This window comes from Astatotilapia calliptera, chromosome 8, assembly GCF_900246225.1.
Source record: "Astatotilapia calliptera chromosome 8, fAstCal1.2, whole genome shotgun sequence".
Classification (NCBI taxonomy): Eukaryota; Metazoa; Chordata; class Actinopteri; order Cichliformes; family Cichlidae; genus Astatotilapia; species Astatotilapia calliptera.
In genome coordinates, this window is record NC_039309.1 from 15,575,225 (window position 1) to 15,587,481 (window position 12,257).

General features: G+C 45.5%; 1 protein-coding gene across 4 annotated transcripts in view; it reads left to right on the forward strand.

Moving 5' to 3' along the window:
* Positions 1-12,257, forward strand: part of bahcc1b (BAH domain and coiled-coil containing 1b) — a 61,958-nt gene that overhangs the window by 37,373 nt on the left and 12,328 nt on the right. For all 4 annotated transcript variants that reach the window (XM_026178931.1, XM_026178929.1, XM_026178932.1 and 1 more), the window contains 9 exons: positions 405-516; positions 1,083-1,276; positions 1,402-1,542; positions 2,479-2,651; positions 3,255-3,639; positions 4,537-5,457; positions 8,372-8,553; positions 9,835-9,971; positions 10,271-10,375. In XM_026178931.1, coding sequence (XP_026034716.1) covers positions 405-516; positions 1,083-1,276; positions 1,402-1,542; positions 2,479-2,651; positions 3,255-3,639; positions 4,537-5,457; positions 8,372-8,553; positions 9,835-9,971; positions 10,271-10,375 — 2,350 coding nt within the window. The remainder of the gene's footprint in view (positions 1-404; positions 517-1,082; positions 1,277-1,401; positions 1,543-2,478; positions 2,652-3,254; positions 3,640-4,536; positions 5,458-8,371; positions 8,554-9,834; positions 9,972-10,270; positions 10,376-12,257) is intronic.

A 12,257-nucleotide genomic window follows, 5' to 3' on the forward strand; every position in this document is an offset into this window, starting at 1 on the left:
GAGGCTCAGGTGTGAAATTGATGGTTTTCAGGATTTTTTTCAGTTTTTAGCGTTAACTCAGTTTCCCTAGGTCTTTTCCCGTGTGTTATGAATAAATCTTCTTCTTTTTTGGTACCGGTAATGGTTTTATTTTGTTGTATTTATCCACGACACCTTAAAGGCCGGACATAAACCAGTCCGTGGTGCAAATAAGGCTGGGGACCGCTGCTTTAAGATATATTTTGACATAGAATATATGGGATACATTAAAAGTTAGCAAAATCCATGTAATCTATGTAGACCATGTACTGTCTTTTGCTGTGCATTTATTTCCTATACCTGGTTGGAAATTGTTTACATCATTTGATTGTACATAAAAGTGCCGATAAGTTATATGTTTCTGGTGCTGTATTTGTGTAATTCAGGGGTGTCACGCCCTGTGTATCCTCTTGGTCGGGAGGCTGAGGAGAGGAAGAGGATCAATGAGGATCAGATCGGTCTTCATCACCTGGACAGAGACAGAGAAATGATCATCAGGTACTCTTAAACACATATTAACACACACACACGCATGCACACACAAACACATACGCACACGTTCACACACTAGCATCTGTTCATTTTTGCTCTTATCTGATAAGCTGTAGTTCTTTTATTCTCGGCTTCTCTCTTCCAGTCTGAAGCTGCGCATCTCTTCTCTCTCATCCCCTCACTCCATTTACTCTTCTCACCCTTTGATGTGGTATTTCTGTACACCCTCACTCTCTCGCTCTCTCTCACTTCTCTTCTCTCTCTTTCTACCTAAGATGAGATGTGGTGCATTAATGTTACGGGGACTAATATGGATGTCTCTGAAGTATCGGGCTCTTATTATGTAGTCATATCAAGGGAAGAAAACATATAATGAGAACTCATAGACCAGGCACAAGGTGATGTCTGTTCCTCTTGCCGTCACATTTCCTTTTTCTCGATGATTATAATGGCGGTAGTGGTAATGAAGATGACAAGGATGAAGATAATGATCATAATGACAGTGATGATGGTGACAATAAGAGGGATAATCAAGATAATGACAAAGTTCATACCGCCTACTGCCACGACAGGGAAAACAAGGATTGCATGGAGTTCGCCAGGATCCACCCTTCCAGCAGCTGCCACGGGGATCTGACCTCTCACCTCTTGGTCCCCGGAGGAGCGAGCCAGTTGGGGGCTGATCCCGCTGCACATGCTCACCCAGCTCACCGCCACTGGATGCAGAGAACAGGAAGTCCATCCCTCTGGATGGGGCATTCATACAGTGAGTAGAGATCTAACTTTATACCTTCAGCTTGTTCTGTTCTTTTGATGCCCTCCAATAGACGGCATAAAGTTATTTCTTTATTTTTTGTTGCAATTCCAAGTTGCTATATTTTTACATTATAGGTCTGAGTCACGTGGGAATGACTCCAGGGTTTCCTCCAGGTCTTCCCAGCACTCTGCAGCCTGTCTTGGGGTCACTTACCCAAGACCCTAACTCCCCACTAATGGTTCTTCCAACAGAACCAGGGCCTCATCACCACCTTGGTATGCTAAGCATCCTCATACACACATACTCCTCCCCCCCCTTTTCATTTGTATCATCAAAGCCTCTGCCATTTCTCTCCCAGAGTTTTAGTATCATTGGCTAATCATAATATAATGCTCAACTAAGTCCTTCTGTCAGTGGGACCATGTTTTATAGCTTCGTTAATGGGAGCAGCTATTCTGCTGCCCCCCCTCTGCGTGTGCCCGGCATTATGCAAACCATTTTAACTGGCGTTTCATCTCTCTTGTGGTGGAGCACTGATGTGTTTGGACTGGACTTTGTGCTTTCTGTGTGTGTGTTTAAAGTTGTGTTCACGTCTGAAACAATACGATATGTGAAGGGTTTTATTGGGCACCTCAGCCATTGCTGGAGAGACAAAAGTGTTTGTCTTTGTGTGTGTGTGGTGAGTGTGTGTGTCAGCGCTGCTTTGCAAACAGGCTGTGAAATTTAATTATCTCCCGCCTCCCTTGCCTCGCTCCGTGAGAGTTCCTGTGGAGAGGGGAAGTGCATCCACTGAACCCTTCCCCTGGGAAACATTAGCCCACTCAGGCTAATCTCACAGAACAAAGGTTCCCAGCGACAAGGCAGCCAAGGAGGGATGTGTGTGTGTGTGTGTGTGTATGTATACTCATATGTGTGTTCACATTCATATGTGCTAAGGGAGAGGATGTGATGAAACTATGTGTTTCCCTGTAGAGAAAACCTGCATAGAAAGCGTTAAAAGTGGTGATTACAGGTTGTTAAGCATGCATTCACTATTCAGTGATTGTGTCTGAGGCCAAAACACAGCTCATTCGGGCTACAAATGGTCTATTTTCAGTCTTGCAACAACATCCATCAATGTCTTTCTTCATACTTTTTACATTGTTTTTTTTTTTTCTTTAAATCAAAAGAAAACACTCAGCCGTTTCTCTCATTTACAATATCTACTCTAGATGTTCTGGAGCCCTCCGGTCTGTGGCCTCCTGTTTATGGAGGCAGAGGCCCCCCTCCTCACCTGCAGCATCACCCAGTTTACTCCCGCCCCTCCTTTCTACGGCAACAGGAGCTGTACGCCCTGCAGCAGCAGCGAGCCATGGAGCATATCCAACGCCAATCTTTAGGACAAGTAAGACCAGTATAAACCAGAAACCTATGACAATGAGTTATTATTGTGAAACTGTGGACAAATGAGAATTGGGAAATACGCTGAAGTTGCGCAATGGCACTTCTTCCTCGTTTCAGCTGTTATGACTACAATACGCGACCACTACTGATTTGTTTGAAGATCTCTCAGTGCAGATATCCTGACTTCTTAACACTGAAAGAAAAACATATGCAAAAATCACACTCAGCAATATTTATTTAAGCCAATGACTTCCTCTTTTGTTGGAGAATGGTTTTACTGATAAAGACACATTGATGTGTTGCTTTTACGCTTTCACATTTGCCAGATCATTTGGCAATCAAGCGATGTGGTCATTTCTACAGTTCTTCTCCCCCCCCCCTGCTTTTCTGTCATGTTTTTTTTTTTTTTTTTCAGAATTAATGTTTGTGTTTAGATGCAATTTGGCTTGTCTTATACAACTGCATTTCCTGCTGTCATACAGTCGTAACTGGCCATGAAGATCAAAGTGTTAAATTAGCATCGTGTAACACATTTAAAATGTATTCATCCAATCATTGTAAGGATTACTTCTCAATCGCTTGTTCTCCGTTTCTTCTCTCATAGAGAAAACATGATGATAGCACCATCACCCTGGAAGATTCAACTCATCAATCTCCACCATCCAGGACTCCCTCTTCTTCTTCTTCATCCACGTCCACTGCCTCCTCCCATGCAGCCAAACCCTTCTCTCACACCCCACCTCCACCCAAGACATCCACACCATCTCCGGGAATGTGCCCCACTAGCCGTCAGTCACCCTGCTACCACTCCCCATCCACGCTTCCGCACCCGCCAAATCCTCTGACTCCTGCACCGAGCCCTGCTGCAGCAGCTCCCCGGTCCCCAGCCCTCAGCCCTGCTCCTTCACACCTCTCTAAAGGACTGGAGAGGGGCAGTGACAGAGGAGAGGGACAGCCACCTCAGGACTACCCACAATCCCTCGAGCCAGGTTTGTGTGTGCAGAAGCTCCCGTAGGCTCGTTAATGAATCCACTGTCTGAACTGAAAAATCTGTGCCAGCAGGCTGGACCATCAGATAGCATAAAGATGGCGAAACAGGACACAGAGACAGACAGAGCATAAGAGAAAAAGAAAGAGGGAGAGTGATGGAGGCCGCTGCTGCTGAAATGCAGCACTGGGCTTTGAAGTGTGGTATTCTTTTGATTTTGCAGAAATTGTTTGAAGCATGGCTGGTCCCTTACTCAGTGTGTCCTTGAGTGTATGTGTGCACTTTTTTTTTCTGTGCGAGCCAAAGAGGGACAGCGGGCAGGCAAGCCATTAAGGTCAGAAAAAAGCATATGGGCACTCTGTCCATGTATGTATGTGTGTGACCTGCCAGTGTGCATATGTGTGTCAGTGAAGGTCAGTGAAATCTTCAGATAGAGCCTCCTTATCCTTCAGGGGTCCTTGAGAAGAACACGCGGAAGGATACGCATTCATCTGGCTGCGTTGTCAGGGGGGCGGAGGGATATCATCAATAATAAGAGAGCAGGGGTGACAGGGCTGGCGCTGCAATCACAGGAAAACGGCAGGGTGTCATCAATATCCCACCTAGATCTATATACTTACACTTCTACACCCACACACACACATGCTGTATAATACACACCACTGTGGGCACATTGTGTTTTCAGCACCTTGCTGTTAATGTATTATGCCAACTGTAATCACTGGCTTCATCCTATCTACCTGAACGGAATTGCAATGAATTTAAAGAACAAGAAACTACAAATATTTCTATTTGTTGCAGATAAATACATTTTGTTTTCCCCTATTTCAGGCTGATTTACAGGCTTTAATGACAAAGAAACTATTTGACCAGTGCGCTCTCTCCCTTTCTCCCCCAGACTTGCCACCTGTTTATACTTACCCTCCAATCACCATGGGTTACAAGGCCGGGCCCTCGCCTCCAGAGGCTCGACTGGCTGAGCAACCTATGTTGGAGGATGAGCCGGCAGAGCCTGACACTAAGTCCCTCCCACACCAGTGCCACATCAAGCCTCTCACTGTTGAAGTTGAAGAGCTGGGGAAGGAAGACAATGAGAGGGTCTGTGAAGTGGTGGAATCCCAGTGTGCACTTACAGAGGAGGCGAAGCAGGAAACAAAAGGCTGCTCGGTCTCTCAGCCTCAAAGTGAGATTTCTGGATTGCCGCCATGCCCTTTCCCAGCTCCAGTCCCAGATCCAGCCTGCCCAGCCACAGCCACAGGCAAAACCCTAAAAGTAGAGCTCTCCCTGGGTTGCCCGGGCCAGCAGGCTGGCCTGGAGGAGCCCCAGCTACCCAAAGAGCAGGAGAATGATAGGGAGGATGGAAAAGAGGACATCGAGGGGGATGAGGGGGAGAAAATTCACCCCAAACCAACAGAATGTACAGTCTCTGTGCCTGAAGAGCCTGGAAAAGTCCAGGCAGAGGAGGATGGGCACAAAGAAGGAGAGAATGTAGAGGTAGTGGAGGATGAGGAGGATGATGAGGGGGATGGGAGAAGACCAAGTGAGGGCTTGGTGAAATTAACGTGTAGCTCTCCCGCTCCTACCACATCCGCCGACCCGATCGTCCCTCCAACGGCAAGTACAGCAGCTCAGCTCCAAGGGGCCTACATGTGGAGCCTGGAGCTCCTAATCGCTGCAGCTCTGTGTGCCACCAGAGATGCCTTGTACCCACCTGTACCTGTTGACCAGGCCCCATGCCCTTCACCCAACCACGGCATGGAGATGCTGGGGGAACTGGCTGAGCTTGAGATCCAGCAGAGGAGCAGGGCGAGCAAAGCAGGTGAGAAGAAATTCATTTGAGAACGCATCGTCTGTCTGTGTGGTCTAATCTGCTTACACATCTACAGACATTGGTCCAATTCGAAACCTATGAAATGAAACCAAAATAGTTCTAAACAGCCCCAATAATTAGGTCTGCCTTTCTTACATTATCTTCTTATAGTAAAAAAAAGACCTAAAAAAAGACTAAAATGCCCTTGAAATTGAGATCAAGGAAAAAGAAAAGAAAAAAACTGTCACCATGCTTTTCTTCTTGCTATACAATCACACACACTTACAGTGAACACATGAGAGAGCTTTGGGAGATGTGTGCAATCCAGATGTGTCTCATGTCACACACACCAACACACATGCACAGACACAAAAAATTTCCCACTAACTATCCTGCTTCCTTCCTCAGCTCTGTTTCTCCGCTCCTGCCTATAGACCAAATTTTTTCCCTCTGGGAAGGATGCTTATGTGTATATGCCAGTGTGTGTGCATGCCCGTGAAAGTATGTGTGCATTTTGAGGGGACCCAGAGATGGACAAGCTAAGCTTTAGAAACAAGCCAGGACGCACGCACACACACACACACACACACACACACACACACACACACACACACACACACACACACACACACACACACACATACTCTGCCCAGTGTGTCCCCCAGGCTCTGGCGTCTTGCTTTGCTAATTAGACCCTTTCCTTTAAAACACTTCTCCTGTAAGCGCTCCTATTTTCCTCTCGTCCCTCTGAGAGAAAGTGTTTTTATTTATGCCAGCATCTGTGTGTGTGTGCGATTTGTACGTGGCGTGCACGCGGCTGTGTGTGTGTGTGTGTGTAAGCTGTTAAGTAATCCCAGATGAATCCCTGCTCTCCTCCATCAGAGTCTACGTGTCTCTCCACCAGGCTGCTTGCTCCCTGCCTGCGCCTCCTCCCGCCTCTCCTCCCTCTTTGTTACCCCCCCCAACACACGTCTCCTTTTTCTTTTTTCTTTCTTTCTTTTTCTTTTTTTTTTATTAAACCAATGTAATCTTGTGTGTAAATCCTGCCTCTGCAAGCCTTGTTGATGGAATTAATAAGTGTAAAAATCATAAGTCGCTCAGCTGCTGTCTGTGCATGTGTGTGTGTCAGAGATACAGCGCGACTGTGCATTTGTTTACATGTGCATGCACGTGGTTAGCATGTGTAATAGGTGTGAAATCAATAAGCCCTGTTGTGGCGTGGAAAACGTTCTTCAAGTTGCAACACATTTATTTAACCCCCCCCCCCCCCGCTCTGACCTCATCGCCGAGAATGTTATTAATACCGCTGATGGCGTTTTTGTCATTGTGAATGCGTTGGGGGAGATGAAACCGATCCCAGACAGATGCGTTTATGGCGTTCCTTGATGCAGAAGGATATCTCAGCTGTTCACTGGAGATCACAATTACAGATTAAGGAATCAAGAGATGTGCCCCCACCCCTTCTCTTCTTCATGAATTATCGCCATTACTTCTATTTACACGTAGACAGAGGAGGTATTTGTGTAATTTATTCCTTCGCATTTCCTTTATTTTGAAATTTCACACCAATAAATTCCTTAATGGTCTCTAATGATGACTAGGTCCACAGCAGCTGTAATGGTTTTTAATTTTCCTCTACTGTTTTTGTTTTTCCCCTTGAAATCCCCTGTGCCGCCTCTTATTACACCCTTCACCCCCGTTAGAGACACGGTATGGTATTATTACTGTGCAACGATGAGTGTGTGTGTGCGTGCATATGTGTGTCTGTGCGCTGTAGGCGGAAGGTATCTATCGATTGTGGCCATCCTCCAGGATACTAAACTAGGTGTGGTGATGTCAGTAGTGATGTCATCCTGTCAGGGTAATCGGAGCATGCCATTGGCTCAGAGGTCTGACAGATGAGATGGCATTGACCTCTGCGAGCCGGGACAGGACAAAGCCGCATCTCTCAGCTCCTTCCCCCTTGCTCTGTCGCTCTCCGAGGAGTTACCTGTCAATCTCACATCCGTTTGTTCACGCACGCTCTCGTTTCTCTCTTCACAGACAAAGACTGCCCTCCTTTCTTTCGTCGCTATTTGCCGTGTTTTTCTGTCTCCATCTTCCACTCCCTCACACACATACACACACTCACACAGGTCTTAATGATGTCAGGTGTCAGTGAATGGGCCTTGCGGCTCCAGTACACAGTGGGAGTGAATGAGGAAGACCTCTCCTCACCTGCCTCTCTTCTCCTTTCCTCGTCTCCTTCTTTTCTCTCCTCGTCTTCTTCTCTAAGGGGAAATTGGATTCTGTCCATGTCCATAATGAGGAGATGTAGGAGAATAAATAGATAGCTCAATAAACACTTTGCCTCTTATTGCTTCTCCTCCCCTTTACTCCCCATCCCTCCCTCCCTTTTTCTCACCGCATCCCACAGTCCTTCTTCTCCTCCTTCTCTTACCATCTCTCCAATTCTCCCTCACATAGCCTCACGCAGTTTGCCCATGTCTGCATAGCTCAGCGAAAATGCTGTAGGGTGCCTGTGTGTATTCTAAATGAGTGTTTTTTTATTTGCGTGTGTGTGTGTGTGTGTGTGTGTGTGTGTGTGTGTGTGTGTGTGTGAATGTGTGTGGACCGTCTCATGAATATTCCGTTTCATCTGCCGCTGCCGTGACAATGACAGAGTTAATGACAGTGACAGATGTAGAGATCGTTCCCTACAACCCCCCCCTCCCATGCGTGTGTGTCTGTGTGTACGATTAGGCATGAACACCAGTATACATCAAATAAACTACACAGCTAATATCATAAATATCACCACTTTTCAAGACGCCGTTTCATCGCCCGAGAAATAAATCCTTTCAGCACACGGCGTGTTTTATAACCAGGTGTCAGCCGCTGCGTGATGTACCAATCTAAATCGAAACAATTCGTCTCCGCGCAGGTGAGGAGGACATGCCGACCTTTGACCTCCACAGTCTGGCGACTCTGGTGGCCGCCCGTGCCCTGGAAGTCGGAGGGGGACGGGTAGATGTGGATGCGGATGGTGCCGTGGACCAGCAGTGTCCAATCAGGAAGAGGGTGAACCTGCGCAGGAAGTGCAGCTGGACGCCTCGGCACGAGCCGGTGAGGCACGGGTGTATTTTGTGTTTGTGCATGAGGACGTAAATCAGTGAGGATTCAAAATGTGGCTCAATGGAGTGCTGAACAGTTTGAACAGAAATGAATTGTTTTATACTTGTTGTAAATAAAACCAAAACAATTATAAAAAAAAAATCTAATTTCTGAACTGAACAGCTAAGAAATCATAAAGGAAAAAGCCTGTTGGTTATTATCAGGGATACAAATGAGAAATAGACTAATTTCTAAGAGTTTAAATAATAAGATTAAAGCAAACATGCCAGTAAATTCAACATAAAACATGTAAAATGAACATTTTTACTACATCATGACTTAATGTGTTTTATTTGGCTCTTTTTTCCCCCAGTTTTCCACCATGTAGGTACCCAGTATTTCTTAAATTATTTACAGCATAATTTATTTACACTCTCCTAAAAGAAATTCCCCTTTATTCTCTTATTTCCCCATATCTACTTTTAAGCACTGGTGGGAATCGATGAGTGTTTTGCATGCACTGATCCATACAATAAAATGACACATAAATTCCATAAATTCAGTGGAAAATCACACTATAAAATGAATGCATTGTGTAGTGTAGCAAACGAACACTAAAACACGGGTGCAATAAATATAATCTATCATAAGAAACAAAAAGTAGTGTGGATTAAAACCAATACACTGTGTGTTCACTGAATAACTGAGCAAAACGTGTTAGTGATCAAATAAAATGGATGGATAAAATTTAGAAAAAAACTCTTTTAGTTTGATCTGTGTTGAAATTCAAAATAAAACATTTTCATATTTTTTTGTAATGTTCAAGTAAAGATGACACAAGTGCTTCCTGTGTGGTGGAGCTTTACATTTCTTATTAAATTCAAAAAACTTCAAAACAAGATCCGGCTTCACCAATGCTATCAGGCGTTTGATTTTAAGACTTCAATAAGCGCACATTTATCCTACAGATTATTAGATAACTACTTGGCGAAACCTTTTTAACGTTTACAGATTGATTTTACTTATGTTAATATTTGTTATCTGCGACAGAAAGTGCCTAGGGAACTACATCAGCCTATTAGAAATCTGCCAGTAAGAGCAGAAGTTGTTGATTTGCTAAAATTAACTGCTTCACACAAACGTGTGAGCGTTTGGTTACAGGAAAGTCCTCAGCAAGCTGGCCAAACACAAGCTGGCTACATATCCAATGACTGCTGTGCTGAAGTTGGTTTTCAGCATTTAAATTCCTCTGCTCTGTGTGTGTGTGTCCGTGTTTGTGTGTGTGTGTGTCAGGTGTGCCCAGTGAAGGGCTCCATGGAGACCATGGGAGGGGAGGAGCTGGCCATGCGTGTCCAGCTGGCTGAGCTACAGCGCCGCTACAAAGAAAAACAGAGAGAACTGGCCAAACTACAGAGGAAACACGACCACCAGTGAGCAGAGACAACACACACACACACACACACACACACACACACACACACACACACACACACACACACACACACACACACACACACACACACACACACTTATTTTGTCTAGTCTGAATTCTGCATTCCAATATTCACTCTTCTGCTTTCATGCTGCATCTGCGTGCTCATATTTAATGCAGTTTGACCTGTAGCCGATACAAGCTTCTTCCTGATTTCTCCCGCTGTCCGGATTGCATCTTTAATCTCCCTCTCCGTACCACTCCACCTCCTCTTCCTCCTCCTTCCTCTTTCTGCAGGAAAGAGGAGACATCTCGAAGCCCTGCTCGCCGGGGGCCCGGCCGCCCCCGTAAGCGCAAGTCCACCCCCGGCCCAGCTGCTGCAGAGAGCTCCAAAAGACTCAGGTCAGTCCTCTGATATTGCGTTGGTATAATCAGTGTGATTGGCAAGCCCAGCTCATTCATCCTGATTTCTGTTTGTGTTTTTAGTGAAAGGCATGGTTGATTTTCAAGAAGTTCTTCTTCAGCTGAATTGATTCAAATGCTCTCTAGCTGATGATTTGCTTGATTGGGCACTGGAAGGAGCTGCTCACACACACACACACACACACACACACACACACACACACACACACACACACACACACACACACACATGCACACACAGACACACACATACACAGTGGGGGTTATGTGATGGGAGCTGTAAGCTGGGTGTGATTTTTAATGAGAGAAGGTAATGGAGATGAGGGCTTCATTAATCACCATTAATCACTTTTAATCATATTTATCACTTGTATTGATTATGTCCTGATTCCATGCGAACCTCCAGCATATATTAATACAGCTGGACAAAGTTCTGATGTACAGTTATTACAGTGATAAATGACTCCACGCCACCCCCACCAGCTGCAACACGCAACCACACATTATTTAACACCTCACACATGCAAACCTCCACACTGACTCACATTCACGGACACACGCACGTGTGCTAGTGCGTGCAAGCAGCCGGGATTCAGCAGTGATAAATGTGTTTTCTCATGATGCCCCACCTCTGTTAGCATGTGCACCCCTCGCCTTGATAAAATGATTAGAGAAACTCGAGGTTTGTCACGGTTACCATGATTAGAAAGCGCTAATGAAAATGACAATGAAAGCCTTTAGTCATACATGCCAGTGCACTACACACACACACACGCAGAGAACTTGTTTAATTAGTAGAGCTGGGTGCTCCGTGCCTGAGCAGCATTTCTGTTGTTATTAACAAGCAATGTATCATTTGTTTATGCTTTCATCTTCTAATGAGAGTTGGGGTGTGGGTGAAATAAAACTGAAAGAAAGCGAGATGAAGAGGAATGGTAGCTCTTCTAAAGTGTGCTGACTTGTTCTCTTGATATCTGGAATATGAAGCATATATGGTGAAAGGTGTGCGGATAGCCAGCTTGGATTTTATAGGTGAACCTAGCTTATCGTCTCACCTCTTGTCAGTTGCTCTTGAAGTGATTGGGCTACATAAAAAATTGTTAAAAGCACTTAAAGATGGTTTAAAGAACCTAGCAACCACCTTGCTGTTTTGTGCCGTGTACTCCCGAACACTAATTTGACTGAATCTCGGGTTAAACGTCAGTCATTCAGGGGAATGAAACAGACAAAGGTGATCTGGATAGTTAGAATCTTCCTCTCCTCTGCTCTGCTCTCCTGGGAGCAGAGATGCTGAGAGCCAAACCTTCCCTCTCTGGGAATATAGGATTCACCTGCCTCAGACACCAGCTGCTAACTGTTGTGTGCCTATGTGTGTGTATATGAATGTTAATGTGTGTGTGTGTGGGGACTGCCTGTGGTGGTGCGAGAGAGCATGCGGGCAATGAAGGAAGGACAGAAAGAGGGAGAGAGAGGGAGGAAGGGAGGAAGGGAGGAGTAGTGTTCAATAGAGGTTAGTGTTTATCGATTGAGCCCTGAAGCTCCGGTCAACGGACAGACTCCCCCGAGACTGCTTCATTTCTCTCTCTCTGTGTCTTTCCCTCCCCCCTCAACCATTCTCCTCCACCCACTGTCTCTCTCTATCTCTCCCTCTTCTTGGCTCTCTTCACGACAGATAATTTCTTACCCTTTTTTAGTCTCGCGATCCGAATATTCCCGTGTTTGCCGTCAGACCGCGCCGAGGCTGTCTCTTACCTCATCAAAGTTACGAGACAGACAAGATGAGTGGGAAGAGAGCGAGACAATGACTGAGCTTCAACACAGATAGAAGGGACGCTAAGAAGAAAAAAGCAAAAAAAAAAAG